General features: G+C 38.2%; 1 protein-coding gene, 1 non-coding gene and 1 pseudogene across 5 annotated transcripts in view; 1 reads left to right on the top strand and 2 right to left on the bottom strand.

Annotated features, from left to right (window-relative positions):
• Window positions 1–18978, bottom strand: part of USP48 (ubiquitin specific peptidase 48) — a 91930-nt gene extending 72952 nt beyond the window's left edge. Inside the window, exon 1 of one of the 3 annotated variants that reach the window (XM_077150937.1) lies at window positions 18165–18978. In XM_077150937.1, the coding sequence (XP_077007052.1) occupies window positions 18165–18298 (134 nt within the window). In that variant the 5' untranslated portion in view covers window positions 18299–18978. The other 2 variants (XM_077150936.1, XM_077150938.1) reach the window with 2 other exon arrangements.
• Window positions 1986–2092, bottom strand: LOC143675181 (U6 spliceosomal RNA). Its single transcript, XR_013171425.1, has one exon. It is a non-coding gene; the product is annotated as a U6 spliceosomal RNA (small nuclear RNA).
• LOC143674784 (SIN3-HDAC complex-associated factor pseudogene) overlaps window positions 18524–26086 on the top strand; it is a 34857-nt pseudogene continuing 27294 nt past the window's right edge. The window contains exons 1-2 of the transcript XR_013171213.1: window positions 18524–18683; window positions 23606–23726. The product of XR_013171213.1 is annotated as an SIN3-HDAC complex-associated factor pseudogene (transcript). The remainder of the gene's footprint in view (window positions 18684–23605; window positions 23727–26086) is intronic.

Below are 26086 nucleotides of genomic sequence, written 5' to 3'. Positions count from 1 at the left end.
TAGTAAAGCAGACTGTACTCAATCCAGGAGGCACTACTGTCACACACCTACACACCTATCTTGCTTGATGGGCTATTCCAGGCCTCACCTGTCGTGTGGGGCGGTTGTTTCAAAGGACTCAAATGAGAGTTTTGTTTCTGTTCTTACAGTTTTGCTCTAAGTGGTATTTTGACAAAGTCAACCGGTCTTGTTCCTTTGGGTAGCTCTATGTTAGATTTGGAGAGGAATAGCTAGTCATAATTTATATTTAACTTATAAATAGTTCAAGTTACTAAAATCTGAGAAAACCTAACTTAACCCAAACTAAACTGAACAAGTTAACTGACTATTACTGAAAATAGTTTCGGTAATAAAATATTGCCTGAATTCTCCTCCAAAACTTTGAATTGTCTCTGTAACTCCAAATGTCACCATGCACTCAGAAAGACAGGTAGTACTCAAGATTTGCTAGGTCTGTTAGCTGAATTCAAGTATTCTCTTCCAAACCAGTCTGCTCCAACTAAGATCATTCTTGTCACGTTACCACTTTATTTCACAACCACAGACAAACTGGTGTCTTAGATACCAAGTAAAGAGGAAAAATTCAGAGGGCTCCCCCTTCCTTTGACAGATGGAGGGTATAAAGGTGTATTTCGTTTATTTTTTTTAATGTATTAAATTTCTATAAGGTACTGACATTTAAAAGTTAGATAAGAAAATCAAACATATATCCATAGGGTGGTGAGGACAAGCAAACCTAAAAAACAAAATACTTTAGGTCTCCATTTCTTCACTTGTAAACCAATGAGGACTAAATCAGGTTACCATTATACTTTTCTAGTATCATTTCTGTTCATTTGGATCCCCTTGGGATTTATTAAACACTTGAATGAAGGAGAAAGATGGTTCTGATTTCTTAACCTGGAGTGAGAGGGGAGAAGGTGGTAAAAAGGAGGCATGGGTTAAGAACCCTGTGATTGTGAAGAACAAGTTGGGTTATTTTTGTTCCAGGTGTCATCAATAAATTTTGGCTGCATCAGCCTTCCACACTGCACATGAGTAAGAGTAAAAAATGTCATTTTATAACACCTCTTACCTTATAAAAGCAACTAGACTTCACAGGTTTACATATTCCCTGAAACAGAGATGCCCATATAAGAATTATAGAACCCGAGAATACCAAGATAAAAGACAAGTCCCAGGCATCAAAGAAGGGCTCACAGTTGATGAAGTGACAGACAGGTGAAAGGACAACTCTAAGAAAATAAGTGCCAAGGTAGCATTAAACACAGGATGCTGGAGCAGAAAGCTCACCTGAGGGGAGGAAGTGTTACCAAACTGGGAGTCTCCAAGGTCAGGCTGGAATTCATAAACATGAGAGAGGAACTAAAGAGAATCCAGGCAGAGGATAGCACATGGAGTGATAAGGGCAGAGGAAAGCTACTGGAAATACAAGGAAGGCTTACCCTTCCATGCTAAGGAAGTATGTAAGCTCACGTGATTCGGCAGTGGGAGGCTTTGAGGAGGGGAAGTCACGAGGCCAACGAGCTTGCAAAGAAGGCAAGGGCCAGATCAGATCACAGAAGAGCTCAAATACTATGGACAAGGAACTACGAAAAGGTTTTAAGCAGAAAGTAATCTGATTTGCAATTTAGAAAGATTCTCTAGCTCAACCAAGGTGGCTTATCAGAAACACCTAAAGATTCAAAGACTTTCACCTTTCTAATGACGGCAATTTTATAAGTACTTCCAGTTTTTAACAAGCAAGTTTCAGGCTTCTAAGGTTTTGTTTTGTTTTTAAAGGAGAGATTTTCAAAGTATGTTAAAGGGGATGCTGTTACAATAAGAGATGAGAAACGACAACAGGAAATAGAAGATGGTAGTAGAAGCTTAGATTTAAGAGATGCTACCGAGTTCAAATCAGCAGTCCTTGTAATTGCCCATTTTCGGGGTGAGGTGGGAAAAGAAGAAATCAAGTTTCATTTGCTTCTTTTTTCTCTCTTTTTTAAAATATGGAACACCTCATGAATTTGTAGGTCATCCTTGCACAGGGGCCACGCTGATCTTCTCTGTATCGTTACAATTTTAGTATATGTGCTGCCGAAGCGAGCACCATTTGTTTCTTTTTTAAAGGATGTAAATCACTAATAACAAATGCTTAGGGAATATTCACATCTAGAAATTCATACAATGTTTGCCTCAAAATATGACTTCATTTGAAATTTTGAATCCCAACCAAATGGATCTGAAAGAAAGCAAGCATGCAGCCAACAGGACAGATGAGGCATCATTTTTCCAAATATGCAATGATCAGCGAGAGGTCCTATAGCTGCTTTTTATTTGAGAAGAGCTTTACAGTTGGAAGATACATCGAGTAATTCTTCTTTCACCCAAAAAAAAAAAAAAAGGCCTTTGTGCACAGGGTCACCTTTTCATCTTTCATCCTGTGTTAGTTTGCAAGCTGCTGGAAGGCAATATACCAAAACCAGAACAGCTTTTAAAGAGAGGAATTTAGTAAGTTACAACTTTACAGTTCTAAGCCTACAAAAATGTCCAAACTAAGGCATCCAGGAAAAGATACCTTAATTCAAGAAAGGTTAAAGCTTACATATGTAGCAGAGAAGCTTGGCCTACCAATAGGTATGCCTAAGAGTCATCTCCAGAGGACCTCTTTTGTTGCTCAGATGTGGCCTCTCACTCTTTAAGCTCAACTCTGCAAGTAAAATCCCCACTACATGGAACATGACATCTAAGTATGAAAGTCTCCCTGGCAGTGTGGAAGATGACCCCCAGAGATGAATCTAGCCCTGATACCATGGATCAACAACACCATCCTGACAAAAAGGGGGTAAGAAGTGTAGCAAACAAGGTATCAGTGACTGAGAGAATTAAAACGGAGTCGAGAGGCTATACTGGAGGTCACTCTTACGCAAGCTTTAGTTAGACATTGCTACCTATTATAAGTTGCCAAACCTCAACCAAAACCATTCCTGCTAATCCTAAAGAATATCTAGGGCATTATATAAGATTCTACAAGGTTCCATGCACCAGGGTAACTTCCCCAAAACCTACAAACTCCAGATGGGTTCCTGGACCAGATAAGTCCTGAAATGCAGAGGGGTCAGCCTTTCCAGAATGTCAACTAGTCCTGTCCCTCTATCCCATATTATCAACAGTCTCTTTCAACATGGAAAAGTTAAAATAGCCATACCCCCAAACGCCTCAAAAAGTGAGAGAAAGATCAAAGGTGATGGTGGAGTTATACAGAGAAGATCAGGTTTAACAAATGAGTATGAATGCCAAATCGGTATACTGGTATTTCTTTTAGTCTTCAGTATCTTAGAGCAGCTAGAAATAAAAACCTAAAATTGTGGAACTGTAACCCATACCAAACTCTGAAATCTGTTCTACAAGTACTTGTTGCAATGTACTTTGAAATTTATTGCCTTTTTGTACATATGTTAAAAAATTTTCATGAAAAAAAAAGGGAAGAAAGAGTATAATAGAGAAGATAGGATTTAACAAATGAATATGACTGCTGAATCAATATATTGCTATTCCTTTTGGTCTCCAGTGTCTTGGAGCAGCTAGAAAAAAAAAAGGAAAAATTGTGAAACTGTAACCCATACCAAACTTAAAAAAATCTGTTGTATAATCACTTGTTGAAATGTACTGGAATTTACTATTTTTTTGTATATGTTATTTTTCAAACACACACACACAAAACACAAACACACACACACACACACAAAAACCCCACAAAATTAAAATAAATAAATAAATAAATTGGAATTCTTCTGTGAGGGGAAAAAAACAAAAGGCTGATGCAATACAACAAGCAAACTCACCACCCTTCCCACCCTGTCTGTGTGGAACATGACTCCCGGGGGTGTGTACCTTTCTGGCAACGTGGGACAGAAATCCTAGAATGAGCTGAGACTCAGCATCAAGGGATTGAGAAAACCTTCTTGACCAAAAGGGGGAAGAGTGAAATGAGACAAAGTGTCAATGGCCGAGAGATTCTAAACAGAGTCGAGAGGTTACTCTTATGCATTAAGTAGATATCACCTAGTTATTTAAGATGTAATGGAGAGGGTGGAGGAGGGAACTGCCCGAAAATATAGATCTGTGTTCCAGTAGCCATGTTTCTTGAAGATGACTGTATAATGATACAGCTTTCACAGTGTGACCGTGTGATTGTGAAAACCTTGTGTCTGATGCTCCTTTTATCTACCTTGTCAACAGATGAGTAGAACATATGGAATAAAAATAAATAATAGGGGGAACAAATGTTAAAATAAATTTAGTTTGTAATGCTAGTGATCAATGAAAGGGAAGGGTAAGAGGTATGGTATGTATAATTTTTTTTTCTGTTTTCATTTTATTTCTTTTTCTTTTTCTATTGTCTTTTTATTTCTTTTTCTGAGTTGATGCAAATGTTCTAAGAAATGATGATGATGATGAATATGTGATGAAATTGTGAATTACTGACTATATATGTAGAATGGAATGATCATGTTTGTTAAGAAAGTTTGTTTCTTTCGTATCTTTTTTTAATTTAAAAATTAATTAAAAATTTTTTTAATAAATAAATACTTTTAAAATTGTGAAAAAAAAGAAAAGGCTGATGCATCTGGAACACCTCTGTCAGCTGGGAAGGCACGCTGGTCCCTTGCTCCTGGGCTCCATGCTTTCCAGCCTCTGTTTCTGTGGGGATTCCTCACATTGCTTCACCAGGGCTGGCTTTTATCTCTTGGCTTCCCTTGGCTGTCTCCAGGTTCTGGCAAACTGAACATCTCATGGCAATGTCTGCTGGGCTCCAAGCATCAAGCATCTTCAAACATCTGTGTCTCTGCTGGCATTTGCATCAGCTCTGCTCTGAAGTTTCTGTTGGCTCTCTCTGTTGGTTGAGGTTTCTGTCATTTCTGACTCTCTCTTTAAAATGTTTCCTCTTCAAAGGATTCCACTAAACTAATCAAGACCCATCTGGAATGGGTCAAGTCACATCTCCATCTAATCAAACATCACACCCACAATTAGGCACACCACACCTCCACGAAGATAATCTCATCAAAGACTCCAACCTACAGTACTGAATCAAGACTAAAAGAAAAAGGCTGCTCCCACAAGATTGGATGAGGATTAAAACACAGCTTTTCTGGGGTACATAATACTTTCAAAGTAGCCACAATCCTCCTAAGGGTCAAGCATCTATGAAACATTTAGCAGTATTAAAAATAGACACTTCGATATAAATTTTTCAATTACTTAGGGCAGATTAAAAAGAAAAATTCCCAAAAGCAAATTAACAATTAAAACTATTTCAATAAGTCCTCTAAGTAGAACAGAACACCACTCAATGCCCATGGAGAGTTTCAAAGCCTGCTGTGGAACACCCCATTCCAGACCCTGAAAAGGGCTGCTGCTCCTTCACCACCGTAATTTCAAATTGAGGGGGGGTGGGGGGGAACCTAGGCTTGTCAAAAAAACAAAAATAAAACGCACTTCATGCCACACTTCTTAAACTCAGATAAAGTATTCTCAGCCATGGGATAAACAGTGCAACTTATGGGTTTTACACAAAGATTTGGAGGAAATTTTTTTATTAAATCAAGCACAGATATATTACAGAATCATATGCTAAATTCAAAATAAAAGTCCTAAAAGAACAGTGAGCAGTGATTAAGCCAGAGCAGTTATTGGATCATAAGGTAAAGCCCCCAAATTTAAGTATAATGGAATAAAAAGTTACAAAACAGATCCAAATACATATACAGTAATTTAGCATGCAATAAAGTCATCCAAATCAGTAGAGCAAAGATGGGACTTTTAATAAACAGTGGTAGGAACAAATAGGATGTAATCATCTGGTAGACTCACGCTTCACACTACCTTTCAGGACAAACTCCAATGGATCACATTTAAATATTAAAATTGAAACCATACAATAACAAAAGAAAATATCAGCAAATTTCTCTATAACATCAGTATAGGAAAGGCCTTTCTGTAACTCAAAATTCAAAAGCCATAAAAGAAAAGATTCATAAATCTGTTCTCAAAAACTCCAGAATGTTCTGCATGGTAAACAAATCCATAAACCAAGTCAAAAGACAATGATAAAGTAAGAAAAACTTTTTACAACTCACAACACACATTTACAGTTAATCTCCTAATAAAGAGTTAACCTCCTATACATAAAGAGTTCCTACAAAGTGATAATAAAAGAGATTAAAAACTCTACATAATGATGGTCAAAGGACACAACAGGCAGTTCACGGAAGAGAAATACAAATGGCCCTTAAGCATGAATATGTTTAATCTCTGTTATAAGAGGAAGGTAAAATAAAACTAAAATGAGACATTTGTATGGTAATCAAAAGTCCTGTTTTACCAAGTATTCCTCTCTTCTCCTCCTTCAACTTATAGATGGGTGGGACCATGAAATAGGTTTGGTCAATGAGTTGCAAGCAGAAATGATGCAAGTACTTCCAAGCCAAGCACTGAACTGTTGGCTTTGAAACCCTCCAGAAGAACTGACAATATTTCACATTGTGGCTGCTGCATGGACCTGGGTATCCAAACGATTATATGAACTAGCCTCCCCATCCCACCCCATCAAACACCCAGCAAGGGCTTCAATTTTCATGCACTTTGAGAGAGGAGTCTGTTGTGGTTGTTTTTACAATTGAAGCTTTAAGCAATTGAGATTAAATTACATACAATGAAATGTCCAAGTCTGTACGTTTTTATGCACATTGCCCCTATGTAGCCATAACCTTAATCAAATAAAGAACATTTCTATCACCCCAGAAAGTTCCTTCATACCCCCTTCCAGTTAGTCCCCATCTCCCTACAGGCAATCACAGTTCTGCTTTCTCTCCACATAAATTAGTTTTGCCTGTTCTTGAATTTCATATAAATGGACTCTTATGGAAGTTTCTTCTTCTATCTAGATTCTTTTGTTCAATGTGTTTTTCAGAGTTTCTCAAGTTCTTCTTTCTTCACCCAATGTCTTCTTTACATCCTTCATCTCTTTTGCCTTATCTTCTCTCGACACACTGATCTGATTTTCTGAAATATTTTTATTGAGAAATATCTACACACATACAGTGCAACCATATTATACAATGGCTCACAATATTATCATAGTTGTGTTTTCTTCACCATGATCATTTTTAGAACACTTGCATCACTCCAGAAACAGAAATAAGGAAAAAAAAAGAACTCACATATCCCATACCTCTTACCCCTCTCTCTCACTGACCCACAGTATTTCAATCTTGATTTGATTTTGATGTGATTTTGCATGTCTGTTTGAACAGCCTTAAACAGTTGCTACAACTCCTGTATCTCATTTGAAATGTTGACTTGTTCCTTTGACTGGGCCACATCTTCAATTTTTCTAGTATGACTCCTTATTTTTGCTGTGTCTAGGCATTTGATTTCCTTAATTAGCTTATTCTGGAGGTCATTTTCACTCTTTTACCTAGGGTTTTCTTGTTCGTTGGCATTGTTCTCTATCTATGTTCCAGTTTGAAAGGATGTATGTACTCTAGAGAAGCCATGTTTTAATCCTAATCTCATTTCGTAAAAGCAGCCATTTCTTCTAATGTCTACTCAGCACTGTATGTTTGAAACTTTAATTAGATTATCTTCCCCAGAGATAAAAGTGGTTGTTAAACTGGATTAGGTGGAGACGTGTCTCCACCCATTCCCAAAGTGGGTCTTGATTAGTTTACTGGAATCCAATAAAAGAGGAAACATTTTGAAGAAAGAAGAGGTTCTGAGAGAGCAGAATCATACAGTCATGAGAAGCAGTGTCCACCAGGCAGTGACCTTTGAAGATGAAGAAAGAAAAAGCTCCATGAAACGGAAGCCAGGAGAGAAAGGTAGCAGATGACGCAGTGTTTGTCACATGCCATTCCAGATGAGAGAGAAACCCTGAACTTCATGAATCAAGGTATTTTTCCCTGGATGCCTTAGATTGGACATTTCTAGAGCTTTGCTTTAATTTGGACATTTTTTGTGGCCTTAGAACTGTAAACTTGCAATTTAATGAATTCCCCTTTTTAGAAGCTGTTCGATCTCAGGTATTTTGCACTCCAGCAGCTTGCAAACTAGAACAATTTATTTTACCTTATCCATGCTTCTCCAACTAGCATGTACACTGATGAATATATCTGATATATAAAGCCAGGAGAAGAACATACTTGCCATCCTAGAACTATGTTTCAATTAGCATTACTCAAAATAGTTGAAGGAATTTTTTAAAACATTATACAGAAAAACAAGAATATTTAGATCAAATGAGGTAAACTTCTATTTCATTCCTTTGTAAGACTGTCCCAAACATGAGGCTAACCTTTTCTTAATGATTAGATTATTCATTACCTTAGAAGTCAAGTCAATGAAGGTTGAGAATTTGTAAATATAAAATTTCTCATCATTTGGTTTGTTTGTTCTCCACCCATGTCTTCCCTCTCATTTATTTGTTCTATTGTCAGACATGTTTACCATTAGCAGTATTCAACCCTCTTCTACTTAGCTGAATTCAGAGAATCCAAGTAAACCTTAGGTTTGGCCTCTAACGGTCTCTATGATGTTAAATTTTTCCATGTCTAACTTCCCAATTGACAAAAATAAGTAAGTAATCAATTCCAGGTAAGTTTCAGATCTAAATATGAAAAATAAAATAATATAATCTTACAGAAGATTATATAGGAGAATATCTTTAGCATTTTGGGGAAGGTAGAGTTTCCTTAAACAGGACAAACAAAAAGCACTAACCATAAATGAAAATATTATTAAATATTATAAAGAAATATTTAAATTTCTATTAAATATTGATAGAAATTAGAACTTCCATTTATCAAAAGATATATTCAGAGAGTAGGAGATATTTGCAATTCATATATTCAACAGTGTTTGTATCCAGAATACCTATAGAACTACAAATCGGCCAAAAGACATCTAAAAAATTGTTCAAGAGATGTGAACAAGCGCTTCACAAGAGGTTATGCAATTATCAAATGTAAAAAGGGGTTAACTTCAGTGGTCACTGAAGAAATGCAAATTAAAACCACAAAGAGATTATTATACATCCACCAAAATGGCTAAAATTAAAAAGACCTTATCAATTATCAATAAGGAAGTGTAGCAACTAGACCCCTCTCACACACTGCTGGTGTGTGGTATAATCATTTTGGAAAACGAGCATTATCTACTGAAGCTAAGTAAACATTTACTTTATGACCAAGCAATTCCTCTTACCAAAAGTGTATGTGTGAACGTGCGCATACACCAAAAAATACGTACAAGAATGTCTGTGACAACCCTATTCATCATAGTCACACACTGGTAAAAACCCAAATGACCATCACCTGTAGAAAGTTGGTAAAGTATACAGTCACACAGCGTAATACTATCAGGCACTAAAAACAAACACATTACTGCAACCTACAATGTGCGTAACTCTTACCATGTTGAGCAAAAGAAACCAGACACAAATGGAAACACTATATATATAACTATATACAAAATTCAAACAGGCAAAATAATTTATGATGCTCAAAGTAAGCCAGCAGTTTTGACTGGGAAGGAGGGACGTGGCACCAACCAGTAGGAGGCAGGAAACGGGGTGGAGTGCGCTGGAGTGCTAGTATTGTTGTGATATCGGGGATAGGTACGTGAACAGATATATTACCTTTATGATAATTCATCAAGTGTTATTCCTATGATTTGTGTACTTTTCTGAATGTAAAACTTTTTAAATTAAATAAGAGCCATTAGAAAAACTGTTAGAACTAAGAAGGCTCTTGCCTTATCAAACATTAAAAAAAAAATTATTAAATGCCGACATCTCGTTGAGTGAAAAGGACAAATATACAATCTCACTTACATGAAATAACCAAAATATGCAAATTTTAAAGACAAAAAGATTACAGAGTGCCAGGGACAGAGTTGAGGTGGGGAGTGTCACGAGGACTTAACACCTCATTAGTACAGAGTTTCTGATTGGAGCGATATAAAAATTTTGGTAATGGATCGCAAGGATAGTAGCACAACATTGTGAATGTAATTAACACTACTGAATTGAATACTTGAAAGGGGTTAAAATGGGAATTATTATGTGCTTATGTTACCACAATAAAAGCTAAACATACACAAACACATACATCAAAGCAATTGGAACTGTGGTCCTTCTACAAGGTTATAGTCAAATCAATGGCAGAGAACAGAGCTGAGACAGGAAATCAAGTATATTTAAGAATTTTGCATATAATACAGGTGGCATTTTAACTACTGGAAGGAATGCTTGGATTATTCAATAAATGATCTGAGACAACTGAATAGCTGGTCGAAAAAAAAATAAAATAATGGTAGATCTCTACCTCTCTCCCTAAACCAAATAAAACTTCAGAAGGGAAAAAATGTAACAAATAAAATATGAGTGAATATTTTTATAACGTTGGAATTGGGAATTCCAGAGACCATTAAAAAAAGAGTCGATAAACTTGACCACATAAAAGTAAGTTCTGATGATGCATAAACACATACATACGCATGCACACAAATCCAAAAACACTGGACAAAATATCTTCAACAAAATAAACAACCCAAAACACAACAATTCACAGGAGATACATAAATAGCCAGTAAAAAGATGCTCAATGCCACTGGCAAAAAAAGGCAAATGAAAATAAGGGAAGTTTTCAGTGATCATATAGACAGGTATTAGAAATAGGGACACTCACTAAATTGCAGTGTTAAATGGTATAAAAACTTTATCTAACAAAATTTAAAATGGTCATGTCTTTTACCTCAATAATTTCTCTTTCGCAACTCTGGTGAAAACATCTACTCAACCGAGATATATATATAGGGATCTTCATCGCAGCACCGTTTGTAATAAAACCTGGAAACCCAAGGGTCTATCAATAATGAATTGGTTAAAATAAATTATAATACAACTACCTTTACACAATGAAGTATGATATAAATATTAAAAGGAATAAAACAGATCTATACGCACTAATACAGAAAAAGGTTTATTATCAAATAAAAACAAAAAGTATGCAGTGTGATCCCCTCCTTTTGGGGGGGCAAATAATTATGTTCTTTGTTTATATCTGTCTCACCTCTAAATTATATGGGACATGAAAGACAGACTTCAACCTCTGTGGCTTTAGTGCAGAGCCACTCTAGAATATTACCAGGCCCATAAGTGCCCCCGAAATATGTATTGAATAAAAGAATGAATAACTGAATACTTCAGCAAGGCATGTAACAGGTGCTCAATAAGTACATGTTGAATTTAACAGGTACACAGAAAAAAAATTCAAAGAATATTTATGCTATCTTAACAATGGTTTTAAGGAGGGCTTTACTACCATTTAACAATTGGTTAAGGACTAAGGCTCCTCTGAGTGTTCATATGCAAAACAGCAGAAAGATACACAAAATGAGAATAGACAAGGACGATGCTGTTATGAAGCACAAAGCAACTATAAAACCATTAACATATTAAACTGGCAATTTTTTAAATTACAGCATGCAATAAGAAAATAAAACAAGTGAACATCTTACATTAACAACTGTTAAAACTGGGTAACCGACACATGGTATTTGTGTGTGTGTGGGGGGGAGTTCATTATACCAACCTCTATTTTTTGCGTATGTTTAAAATTTATCATAATTAAGCATTTTTAAAAATAAAAACAGGTGACCTGTAGGGAAATTAAAATCAGAACCACAAAATGCCGTTTCATATCCACTAAAATGACTACTATAAAAAAACAGAAACACTCAGTCGTTGGCGGGAATGTAAAATGGTGCAGTTGTTGTGGAAAATACTATAGTGATTCCTCAGAAAGTTAAGAATAGAACTACCATATAACCAGTAATCCCACTTATAGGTATACACCCAAGATTTGAAAGCAGAGACTTGAACAGGTAAACGCACATCAACATTCATGGCAGCATTATTCACAATTACCAAAAGGTGGAAGCAACCAAGTGTCCAACAACCAATGAGTGGATAAAAAAATGTGGTATATACAAAAAATGGAATATTATTCAGCCATAAAAAGAATGAAGTTCTGATACATGTGACAACATGAATGAACCTTGAAAACATCAAGTTGAATGAAATAACTCAGACACAAAAGGGCAAATATTGTATGGTCTCACTGGTATGAATAATTAGAATAAACACACTTATAAGAGTCAGAATCTTGAATATAAATCAACAGGGACCAGGATGGGGGCAGGGAATCAGGAGTTAATGATTAACTGGTCCAGAGTTTCTATTTGGGTTGATTGTAAAGTTTTCGTAAGGGGTGGTGGTAATGGTAGCATAAGAAAGTGAATGTAATTAACAGCACTGAATTACATAAATGAATGTGTTTAAAGGGGAAATTTTAGGTTGTATATATGTTACTAGAACAAAAATTTTAAAACACAGAACTGTACAATACAAAAAGTGAATCCCATTGTAAACAATGGTCTATAAAAATGTTATTTCATGAATTGTAACAAATGAACCACACTAATGCAAGGTGTTAATAACAGGATGATACATGGGAACCGTGTATTTTAGGCATGATTTTTCTATAAGCTTTTTCTTCTAAAAACAAAAGAAAAACAGGTGACCTAACCTGGTGTGAGGAACAGGAAAACTGTTACGGTCTAAAGTGAGAAAATTTGAACTGAGAGAAGGAACGTCAGCAGTAAGGAAAAGCTTGATGAAAGAAACTTAAGAGGACTCCTAGTCTAATATGGTTTCGAACCAGATCTGTGAGAAGCCACTAAAGTGTTTTAAGTTGGCATCACAAGGCTTTCCAGGATGCATTACATTTCAATACTGTTTTAATTTGATAATAGTCATGTATTTTTTCTTATTAGAATAAAATAAGACATTGCACTCCTATACACAGCTGGAAGCATAAATAAGCACAGCCTTTGAAAATTCATATAAAAATTTTAACTGGCACAAGAAGGAACATATGATACCATTTTCCATCTATAAGATCAAAAAGTGTGATTAACACAATGCATTGGTGAGAGTATGAAGGAACAATACACATTGACTGTAAAGTGTAACCATCATTCTGAAGGGCAATTTAGCAATTTAGACCAAGGAAAAATGCATATATTCTTTCCCCAATTTTACTCAAGGAACTTACCTGGCCACGGTCCTCACTGTTAGCAAATAAGTCTTGCCTTAAGAATTAGGATACACAATACTTGCAGAATTGTGTGGATATAGGGTTTAACACACACTGCTTTCATCAACCTGTTAATTGTCCTAACTAGTTTCAGAAATGTAAATAGAAGTATTGACTACCTAGCCTTTGAATATGGCCAAAGACCTCATTTCTTCAGCTCTGGTATCTAACAAATTGTTGTGGAAGTATTAAAAAAGATCAGCAATACTATGAATTTAATACTTTTATCTCTTTTTGCAAAGGAGTTAGAAGAGATAGTTAAACGAGGGGAAAAAATGAGTACAAAAAGAAACTTTTTTGGTATTTAAATAAAAACTGCTTGGACCATGGTTTCTTACAACAACCGAAAGCACAAGGGTCAAAAGAAAAAGTAGACAAATTACACCACATCAAAATTAAAACCTTATGTACTGAAAATGGTTCCATCAAGAAAATGAAAAAATAGCACATATATTGGGTGAAAATATTTGCAAATCGTATATCTTACAAGGAATTAGTATCCTAAATCAATAAAGAACGTTTACAACTAAAAACAAACAAACAAAAAACAACTTAAAAATAGGCAAAAGCATATGACCCGGCAATACCATCGCTGGGTATCTACTGAGAGGACATGAGAGCAAGGACACAAACAGACATTTGCACACCAACATTTATACCAGCATCATTTATAGTTGCGAAGAGATGGAAACAGCCAAAATGTCCATCAACAGATGAGTGGCTAAACAAGCTGTGGTATATACACACGATGGAATCTTATGCAGCTGTAAGACAGAATAAAGTTATGAAGCATGTAACAACATGGATGGACCTTAAGGACATTATGCCTAGTGAGATTAGCCAGAAGCAAAAGGATAAATACTGTATGGGCTCACTGATATGAACTAACATAAATGAATGAACGTGGAGAATTTCAGTTAAGAACAGAGGTCATCAGGAGATAGAAATAGGATGGATAGTGGGTAACTGGAACTGAAGGGATACAGATTGTGCAACAGGACTGATTATAAAAATTCAGAAATAGATAGCACAATACTACCTAACTGTAATACAATACTATTAGAACACTGAACGAAGCTGAATGAGAGAATGAGAGTGGGAGGAGGGCTGGGGGCACAAATGAAATCAGAAGGAAAGATAGACAATAAAGACTGAGATGGTATAATCTAGGAATGCCTAGAGTGTATAATGATAGTGACTAAATGCACAAATTTTAAAATGTTTTTGCATGAGGAAGAACAAAGGAATGTCAATACTGCAGGGTGTTGAAAACAGACGGTAATTAATATTTAAAAACTTAAACTTATCAGTGAGACTTTAAAGCAAAAAATGTTTATTTGGTACAAAATTTAAATTTTGAGTAGAGCATTTCCAAATATAACTTATGTGGACAGCTTAATTGAATGACATAAGCATATGAAACCTTGAGTAGGACATGAGATTTTGTAGGTTTGTCCAGAGTGATGCCCCGATAAATTCCAGAGTGATTTGAACAGTGAATAAAAAAGCATTTGCACTAGGAATGCCCAGAGTGTATAATGATAGTGACTAAATGTACAAATTTTAAAATGTTTTTGCATGAGGAAGAACAAAGGAATGTCAATACTGAAGGGTGTTGAAAACAGACGGTAATTAATATTTAAAAACTTAAACTTATCAGTGAGACTTTAAAGCAAAAAATGTTTATTTGGTACAAAATTTAAATTCTGAGTAGAGCATTTCCAAATATAACTTATGTGGACAGCTTAATTGAATGACATAAGTATATGAAACCTTGGGTAGGACATGAGATTTTGTAGGTTTGCCCAGAGTGATGCCCCGATAAATCCCAGAGTGATTTGAACAGTGAATAAAAAAGCATTTGCACTAGGAATGCGCAGAGTGTATAATGATAGTGACTAAATGTACAAATTAAAAAATGTTTTTGCATGAGGAAAAACAAAGGAATGTCATTGCTGCAGGGTGTTAAAAATAGATGGTAATTAATATTTTAAAATTTTAACTTATGTGTGAGACTAAAGTTAAAAACGTTTATTTGGTACAAAATGTATATTTTGACCAGTGCATTTCCTAATATAACTTATGTAGACAGCTTAATTGAACACAATAAGTGCATGGAACCTTGAGTAGGGCATGAGATCTTGTTGGTTTGTCTTGTCCAGAGTGATGCCCTGATAAATCCCAGAGTGATCTGAACAGTGAATAAAAAAAGTATTTGCAAAGTCCCCTTCGGGGAATAGTGAGAAAGGGGGAAAATTCAACTTCCCCAAGTTGAATTCTTGATATTCTCACAAGCAATGTAGACAACCAAAGCTATAGGCTGAGCCCCCAATCTTGAGGTTTGTTCATACAAAACTTAACCCCACAAAGGATAGGTCAAGCCTACTTAAAGTTAGGCCTACGAGTCACCCCCAAGAGAACCTCTTTTGTTGCTCAGATGTGGCCTCTCTCTCTTCAGCCAACACAACAAGCAAACTCACTGCCCTTCCCCCCTCTACGTGGGACATGATTCCCAGGGGTGTGGACCTTCCTGGCAACGTGGGACAGAAATCCTAGAATGAGCTGGGACTCAGCACCAAGGGAATGAGAAAACCTTCTCGACTGAAGTAGGGAAGAGTGAAATGAGACAAAATAAAGTGTCAATGGCTGAGAGATTCCAAACAGTCGAGAGGTTATCCTGGAGGTTATTCTTAAGCATTAAATAGATATCACCTTGTTAGTCAAGATGTAATGGAGAGGCTGGAGGGAACTGTCTGAAAATGTAGAGCTGTGTTCCAGTAGCCATGTTTCTTGAAGATGATTGTATAATGATATAGCTTTTGCAATGTGACTGTGTGATTGTGAAAACCTTGTGTGTGATGCTTCTTTTATCTACCTTATGGACAGATGAGTAAAACATATGAATTAAAAATAAATAAATAATGGGGGAAACAAATGTTAAAATAAATTTGGTAGATTGAAAAAATAGGCAAAAGATTTGAATAGACATTTCTAAAAAGAAGACAAACAAATAGACAATAAATACATGAAAAGATGTTCAACATTATTAGCAGGCAGGGAAATGCAAATCAAAATCACAATGAGATGCCACTTCACAAACACTAAGATGGCTAAATCAAAGACAATAACAAGTGTGAAGATGTGGAGAAAAGGAACTTTCGTGCATTGCTTATGGGTATGTAAAATGCATACAGTGCAGCAGTTTTGGACTTTGGAAAACGGTCTGACAGTTCTCTAAAATGTTAAACAGAGTTATCACTGCAATTCTACTCCATAATAGAAATGAAAACATGTATCTACACAAAAATTCGTGCATGAATTTTCATAGCAGCATTATTCATAATAGCCAAACTGTGGAAACAACCCTAATGTCCATCAACCAAAGAATGGACATATAAAATGTGGTATATCCAAGCAACTGATTATTTTTTGGTCACAAAAAGAATAAAGTACTTATAAATGGTACAACATGAACCTTGAAAACATTATACTCAGTGAAAGAAGACATTCACATTAGTCCCCATATGATTCCACTTATATGAAAAACAGGAAAGTTTAGAGACAAAAAGTAGATTAGGTTGCTTAAGGCTGGGGGCACGGGATGCAGGGCAGGAGACTGCTAATCTAATGGATACAGAGTTTCTTCTAGGCAGAATGAAAATGTTAGAAAATTAGATTGCTGAAATGGCTTGCACAATCCCTCCGATATACCAAAAAACATTGTCTACTTAAATGAGTGAATCGCATAGTATATGAATTACATGTTAATAAAGCTGTTTTTTTTTTAAACTGCTTGGATATGAATCTTGCAACTGCAGCTTAAAACTCATTTTCTCTATGACACTCCTCTCAGTCAATTCCTACTTCACCTTCACTTCCTTTAACATAAGAATTATGAACGGTGAACAATTAAAAATTTTCAGCTACCTCGAAACTAAACTGCGCGGATACTGACTGAGGCTTGGTACATTCTACTATACAAGGCCTTCTGTCATTCCAGTACTTAACGTGGGAGTCAGATTTGCCCTTCTTGTGAATCAGATGCCCAGAGCTTGGAATTATTTGCTTGATTTATGGAAGTTCCCTAACTTGTTCAGTTCCCAAACGAGACTTTAAGCTCAAAAGTTAGAGACTATGCCTACCATTCTATCTGGATACACTATCACTGCCGCCGCCGCCGCCGCCCCTGCCCCGCGGGAAGTAAAAACTCCAGAAAGCATTTACCAAATGCCTGCTGAAAGAAGGCTACTGAGCATGCCCAATTTGGCAAAACCAATTCAACAACATTCCGGAACAAAAACTATAGTTCCCGCGTTAAAAGGTGGGAAAGGAATAAATAGGACCAAGGCGTGTAAGGTTAGGGTCAAAGTCTAAGCAGACTTGAAGGCTGACACTTAAAGCTGAGCTCAAAGTTGATACTCAGAGTGGCGTAGAATCACAATGACAAAAAAGAAAAAACCTAAAAAAATACAAAACTAATGCGTGAGGGTAGGTCAACTAGGGATGGAGAGTACTGATGACGTAGGCTAACCATACCTTTCTAAAATTGCCCTCTCCAAAAAGGCCTTCGCGTCAACACTAATGCAAGATAAACTGAGATGAAGCTCACCTCCAGGAAGTTCCCTTTTTACAAAAGAAAAAGCCAAGATATAACAACCATCAACGTTTGCTAAGCTCTCAGCTCCTGCTTTTCAACCATCTCCACCGCCATCTTCTAGGTGAGAACCCAGAACCCTTTCTAAAAGGCTTTCAGCAGCATTACCTCTGCGCAGACAGCACGGGAAAGCTACGCTTCCTAGATCGCCCAGACGGCGGAAAAGAGGAAACCTCCACCTCGCTCCTCTCCGCGCCGTTCCGATGCAAGCAGCGGGCCTCGGTGTCCTTCCTCCCACCCTGCTCCGGCCCGGCTTTCGAGGACCCAGAGTGAAGGGGCCGAAAGGGCCGGTGCACAAGCCTCACCTGCACACGCCACGGATGCAGGGCTCCAGCCAGATGCGGTAGGCGGTCTCGATGTGCTCCTGCGACACCTCCTCGGGCCGCACAGTCTCTGCCCAGCGCCAGGCCGCCTTTTCCAGCTGCAGCCGCGGAGCCATGGCCTTGGTCCGCGGAGCACCTCCCAAGCACGGCCGCCGCCGCCTCCACCGCCCAAATAGGCTCCGCCACCTGCAAGCGATGAGGACCAGGAGCTCCCTCAGCCAGCCGTCCAGCCGGCCAGTCAATCACCTGTGCGCGCCACTGCCGCCGCGCCCGCCCGCGCCCTACCGCACGACAGGCCGCAAAGTGCCACTGTCGAAACTCGACACCTCCCGCGCCCGCGGACGTTAGAGGGGTATGCTTCGTCGTGGTGGGCGCATGCGCGTTCCCAGCAGCCTTCGCGCCTCCTGCGCCTCTGGGGGAAAGGGTAGCGGCAGTCGAAAGCAGGTTTGCCACGTCCTCACCGGCGCTGCTGGACAAGCGGCGTTTCAGCTTTTGTGCCAGGTAGCGTCCCGCGTGGCGCTACTCTCTCTAGCGTGCGCCTTGAGGGCAAAAGACTGCCTATTCCTGCTTTCCGATACTTCGCCTGTAAATGTGAAGTATTCACGCGAGAGGCTACACAACTCACACCATGGGTCCGCCTGGACTGTGGGGTGGGGCCTGTTTAGAGTAGAAACCGTATCACCGAAGAAACTAGGGTGGGCTTTCTAGAGAAAGATTTAACTTAAGCCTGGACCGATTCAGACTCCTTTCCCGAGTCCTCCTGATGTCGCGGGACGTTCTGGTTTTTTCTTAAGGTAGAACGGACTACATGTCCCGGCATACACTGCGTCTTTGCACCTTGATGAATGCCGAGCATGCTGGGATTTGTAGTCTCACAGGTGCGCGGACAGCGGCCGGATTTCACCGGTGTGTAGGGTCGGTCTTGCAGTTAGCTGACCCTCCTCGCGAGGGTTATCTGTATATAGCGATTTGCTGGTTCTTTCCTGAGGCTCTAACCGGGCTAAACAACATTGCTTTTCTGTAACTCCTGCCCCTGCATATAAATAATAGCCATATCAGGATGTTTTGCAAATTGTAGAATGAGGTTTTTCCGGGCTTTCCATTTCAATAAGATCCCTCCCGGGAGGGGTGGGATAGGGTATATATTATCACGAATTTCTGACTCAGCTATTTAACTTCTGGTAATAGATACGGAGGGAGGGAACAAATTTGTAAGATATTTAGGACATAGAATTGCTAGAATTTGATGATTTGGGTCTAACCAATGTCTACCTTTCGGTATTTGATCTTCTATTCTGGGGCTTAGCACTTTGCTGAGTGTTTACAGCTCCCTATGTCATCCATTGCTGCACTTCACACGAGATGAAATTGTGAATATTATTTCTGTGGTATCACTACTGCTATGCCAGCTTTCTAACTTGGATGATTAAATGGATAGAATTGCTACCATGCAAGATAGAGACTACAAAAGGGAAAAGCAGTTTAGAAGGGAGATGAATATATATATATATGAAAATTAAAAAATATATATATATATTTTAATATATTGCATTTCAGGTGTATCAAGACTATCCCTGTCACGACAACAGACAAGATTCAGTCTTGGGGGAGATATTGCTCCTGCATCATTTTTTCAGTTTCTATTGCATCATGCTTATCAGCATAAAAATAAGATGTAATTTCTCCCCAGTTTGGAAAACCCCTCTTAGCATCAACATCCCCCTCCGGCCATCATCCCATTTTTCTCATTTCTTTTATAACAAAATTTCTGGAGAGAGTTGTGTATAATCTTCTCTAACTCTCCTCATCCTATTCACTTGTAAACCCATTCCAAATCAAGCTCTAACCCCCATCACCTCCCAAAACTGCTCATGTAAGGATCACCATTGGCCCCTACATTGTTAAATCTGGTGGTGAGCTCACAGTCTTACTTGGCCTGTCAACATCATTTGACCCAGTTATTCATTCCTTCATCTTGGAAACACTTTCTTCTCTTCATTTGCAGGACACCGCACTCCTGGTTTTCCCATTACTCAGTGGTCATTCCTTTTTGGTTTCCTTTACAGGTTCTTTCTTATCTCTCTAGTTTGTAAACTTAAGTGGTCTAAGAGTCAACCCTTGGACCTCCTCTCTATCTACATTTACTCCCTAGGTGATCTCATCTCCTTCTACAGCTTTTAATACGTATATGTGTTGATGACTCTCAAATTCATATCTCTGAATCTGCCTTCTCTCCCGAACTTACATACCCTACTGCTTACTTGACATCTCCAATGTGCAATAAGTATCTCACACTTAAGTCCAAAACATAGGCTTTTTCCGTGTCCAGCTTTCCTCCCCCAAATATTTTTCTGTAATATTTCCCATTTCAGTAGGTGGCAACTTTATCCTTCCAGAAAGCTTAGAGATAGTCTTAGCTCCTCACCTTCTCTTACACCCTTCATCAAATTCTATCAGCTGTGCCTTTGCAATATGGACAGAATGCGCCTTGTATCATCATCCTCTCCATCCTGGTCTCTCACCTGAATTATGACAAAAGCCTTCTAACTGGTCTCCCTGCTCTCATCTTTGCCTCTTTATTGTCTGTTCTCAGCATGTGTCATTTTTCTCCCCAAAAGCCTTGATGTCCTGTCTCAATCACAATAAATGATAAAAGGCCCTTATCTCCAGATCCTCGTTTCCTGATACTCTCCCCTCCCCTCAACTTTACTCCAACAATATGGTCTTTCTGTCCATTTTCATCTAAGCAGCCTCCTGCCTCAGTGCCTTTGCAATTACTGTTTCCTTTGCCTGGAACAATGTTCCCCTACAAATCCAGAAAGAATCCAGGAGAATCCAAATCGACTACGTCAAAAGCTGAGAGAGGAAAGTTTCAAGAAATTGGAAATAGTCAGCAGTTGTAAATCCCTGTCACTCTTCCTCCCATTGGCTCCCTTTACAATAAAACTATTGAACAATTATTTACCTCAGCACTGTCCAGTGAGAATGTAATGTGAGCCCCATGTGTAATGCTAAATCTTCTAGTAGCCACATTTTAAAAAAAGGTAAAAAGAAAGAGGTGAAATTAATTTTAATAATGTTTGATTTTCCTAATACATACAAAATATTTACTTTTCCGTGTGTAATCAGTTAATAATGTATTCCACCTTCTTTTTTTCACACTTAGTTTTGGAAACCTGGTGTGTATTTTACACTTACAGCTCATCTTAATTCAAGCTAGCCACATTTTAAGTGTTCAGTAGCCACATGTGCCAGCGGCTGCCATAAGGGACAGCACAAATCTACATTTTCCTTACTTCCTCATCTCATATTCACTAAACAACTCCAGTGTGGCCTATGATCCTATCACTCCTCTACAGCCCATTTTATCTAGATTACCATGACTTCCATTTTAGCAAATCCAAGGGTCACTTTTGCCTTAGCTTCTGCCTCGTTTCGGCAATCACCAGCACAGATGACCACTCCCACAGTCTTGAAATGTCCCTTTCTTGGCTTGTGGACAGTACCCTCTCCTTGTTCTCTGCTTCCCCCAGTGGCTAGTCCTTCTCACTCTTCTTTGCTGCTTCCTCCTCTTCTGGATTCTAAATGCTGGAGTTTTTCTAGTCTTTATCCTATGCCCTCTATTTTGTCAGTCAACAAAAAAGAAATAAGTATGAACATAAATCAGAAGTCACTCCCTTTTGTCATCACTTTGCACTTTGAATAAAATCTAAACTCCTTTTTATGACCTTACAGGGCTTTGGTAGGCAGAATAATGCCCCTCACCTCACCCCCAAGATATACATGTCCTAATTTCTAGAACCTGTGATTATGTTACCTTGTGTAAGATAAAGTAACACTTAATTGTAGGTGTGATTAGGTTAAGGATCTTCAGATGAGAGGTTATTTTGGATTATCTGGGCAGACCAATGTAATCACAAGTGTCTTTAGAAGTGAAAGAGGGAGATAGCATAGAGGTTAAGTCAGATTTGAAGATGCTGTGCTACCAGCTTTGAAGATGGAGGAAAAGGTCATAAGGCAAAGAATGCAGGCAACCTCTAAAAGCTGGAAAGGCAAAGGAACAGATTCTCCCATTGAGCCTCCAAAAGGAATGCAGTCCTACTGACACCTTAATGTTAGCCAGTGAAACCAATTTCAGACTTCGGACCCCCAGAACTGTAGAATAAATAGTTTTAAACCACTAAGTTTGTGGTAATTTGCTACAGCAGCAATAGAAAACTAATACAAGGGCCTTTCATGATCTGGCCTTTCCTAAATCTCTAGTCTCATGTTAGTACTTCCTCTTCACTCTGCTTTAGCCACAGGACCTTTGCAATTTACAGTTCCCTCGGCTAGGAATACTCTTCCCCAGCTCTGAACATATTTGGCTCTTTCAGATCTTAGCTCAAATGTCACCTCCACAGACTAGGCCTGTCTTCCAGCCTTTCAAGATTAAACACCCTTCCTGCACCTAGGCTCACTTTATCACCCTCCTGTTTATTTCTCTTCTAAAATTTACCACATCTGAAGTGATTGTATTCGTTTTTTGTCTTATCATTAACTTCCTTATTATATATATTCCCCCTCTAGATAGTAAGCCTCTCAACAATGGAAATTGTGCCACCTTGTTCACAACTGCATTCCAGAACAATGCATGCAGAACAGTGCACCCAAAACAATGTGTCACACATAGGTGCTTAATAAATGTTTGCTAAATGAATGAATGTGCATCATTCTGACTAAGGATTAATATTCTAGCTCCAGAGGTATGATTAGAAGTAGGTTCTTTTTCCTAGGTGAGGGAGACTTTAAGCCTAGACCAAGATTCACAAAGTATATATAAAGCACAAGCTGTTTTTGATGTCATTATCCATTTTTCTGAGACTCAGTGAGAAAGAAAGGGGAGGATCCTAAGCCAAAAATGGAAGTAAAGGATTGTAATGTCTCACCACCCTGGGTGGGTGGAGCCAAGGCTGCCTTGTACTGGAGGTACCGTTTAGGTGGACACAGTGGAAGTAATATTGACATTTTTCCTGCCAGTGTAGTGGATCAGCATGTATATGATCAAATTCTTCAGCTGAGCCTTCCTTTGACATTTACACTGAGAATTTGTCTACCTGGAAGTTATTTATTGACAAGGATGGTGGGAAGGGGCTAAACCTAGAGTGAACCATGTCATTAATAGCTTTAATGTAATGTGATGGCCTTTTGAAAATTACGCATATTATAGAATTATTCAGTATAATAGAGGGTTATCCAGTATAACAGTATTCCATCCACTCAATATAATCCTTTCTATTAATACACTAGTTACACACATACACACATGCACATGTTACTTTGGAGTGGGTTAAAGGTTACAGTGCCTTAATCTCTAAGTAGATAATTGCAGTGATTCGTTAGTCACCTTCATGGCATGAATGCTACTTGTATCTCTTCCTCAGCCACTGCCTTGACTGTCACTGTGGATTGGATTTGTCATGATCTCCTAGCTGACCCTCAAGCATTAAGAGAATGAAGGACAGCATGCTCTCTTGCTGTGGCAGCAAGCAGCGTCAGGATCAGGTATGTTATATTCTATGGGAATTTCCCTTTCTCTTACTAATTTCTGTACTTGTGTTGCTGTTCATACGCTTGCTAAGATTGGTTATATGTCATTTAGAAATCCCTAACATATTGATCCTCAATACGATTACTCCACTTACTTGCCTTTCCCTTCATTTGACTGTGGGTTTTACAGAAATGCGAATGAGGCAACCCTAGTATTTTGGTGCTAATGAGATGAGAGATTGTTCTTATTGGGATACAGGCAATCCTGAAGTATAGGTATTGATCAGATGCCGGGCTAGAACTGGGACATAATTCATAAGCACCTATACTCTGTAATTCACTGCCCAACTCTTATTACGCTTTACAACAGACCCAAATCAATATTATCAGAATAATAACAAGTAAGACATATTCTTTAAGTATATAAATAATGTCACAACGTGTCCCATCCTTTAGGTCATATCAAGAGTCCAGAAAATGTCTATTGTACATAGACTCATCAAACCATGAAACTCCAGCCATTGCATCCTAGTTGTAATCGTTCCATGTATCTCTTCAATTTACCATGCTCAGTGTCTATGAGCATTTGTGACATCCTCTGTTATGTCTGTTCTGTTGTTTCTTTTTCTTCCTAATGACCTGTGAAATCCATTGGGGATATTGTCATAACTCTTCTTCACCATCTTTTAGTTCACTTCTCTCTTCAAGGAAGTAAAGAGGCATTATCATTCTTGCTGGGTCTACAGCTAACAGATGCCTGTAAAATGAGTTTGAAAGTACGTGCCCACAGGATCCATGTCTGGTGCCCTGTTGTTGCTGATATTTCTCTGATATGGCCTATTTCCCCATTTGGGATCCTTTTGGTTGAGGTTATGACAGCCTCATCCAGGTCATTTTGGAGCCACAGGGCTTTCTTTCCTTCCTTGTGAAACTGGGGGATTGCTCTCTTTATCATGGTAGTTGTAATTGGGATCATATCATATTCACTATGATGGCAAAATGTCCCTGGGTCTGTGTCCAATCATGATGTGATCTGGATGGAGTGTTTATTTCAGGTCGTGAAATGAACCTATTGAATTGCAGTTGGTCTTTTTATGGGAAAAATGGGTGTATAGTAGCCAGATGATTAAGATGGTTATCAAAAAGACAGTCAATCTGCAGGAATAGAGGGCTATTGTCATAAATGTCTTTTTATTCTAAAAGAAATAATCTAAGGCTCTTGTTTGAAAAATGTACGAGATCCCAAGGAAATTTTGTTCCCGATTACTATCTGTTTCATACTGTGAATGCCATTTTCTTTTGCCTCCCCCATGTGCTTTTGGTGGAGAAACAAATTTATACTCTCATTACCCTATAATCTTTAAGTTTTATGACTTTCAACTTGATTATAGGGCTATAGTTTGGCTGTTTGAATAGCTCTAAGGAATTGGGAGATAGCTATTTATTATGTAATTAAGACAACAATGGAATAGTTAGAAACTATTCCATTTTCCATTTATTTCTCCCTGCCCTGGATTTAAGTGTTTTCTTATTAGCCAATTGGAACTTTTTACCATTGTTATATGTGAAAATTCCGTAAGATTTCCTCTTATTGGCCTAGGTCTGTTTCCTTACCATGAGGTATGTTCTCTGGTTTTGATTCTGTAATCTGGGGGGCTCCTTAGGTACTGTATTAGTTTCCTAGGGCTGTTATAATAAATCTAGGATACTTAAAACAGCAGGAATTTGGAGGGAGAGGGTGATTGTGTTAAGATGGTGGAGTTGGAAGCTCCAGAACACAGTCTTTCCACCAAAACAACTATTAAACTGACAGAGACTGTCTGAAACAACTATTTTGGAACTCTAGAGATAAGTGGAGCATTTGCTGCATCCAGGAAAGAGCTGAATGAAGAGGCTAGTAAATTGCTGTGAATATTGGTGAATTTGACCTTCTGTGTAGTGGCTATCATCCCCCACCCCTAATCACATGGCAGGTAGCTATGGGTACCCTTGTTCCTGGTGGGCCTTGCTGTTGCAGGGTAGACAATAAGGACTTTGTCATCCCCAAAACTGGGTGTGTGTGGTATGACTGCTGATTAATGCTTTTGATTTCTTCTTTTGACACCTGGGGTGGGGGTGAGGAGTAGAGTGACAATTGTTCCAACTTCACAGGCAGAATGGCAGAAGAATGGTATAAAGACAATACTTTTTCCTCTCCTTTCCTTCCTTTCCCTATTTGGAAGCAAAAGTAGTTTGGAAAAGTCATAAACTGACATCTCTAGCCCTCAATAAGAAAGTAACCATCAATCCCAGAGGAATAAGATTTCCAGAGTTACAACAACTTTATACCTAGGGCATCAAGTTCTCAATAAGAAAGTACAAAATAAACAGGAAAG

The sequence above is a fragment of the Tamandua tetradactyla genome, chromosome 2 (assembly GCF_023851605.1).
Source record: "Tamandua tetradactyla isolate mTamTet1 chromosome 2, mTamTet1.pri, whole genome shotgun sequence".
NCBI lineage: Eukaryota > Metazoa > Chordata > Mammalia > Pilosa > Myrmecophagidae > Tamandua > Tamandua tetradactyla.
This window is presented reverse-complemented; position numbering and strand designations above follow the sequence as displayed.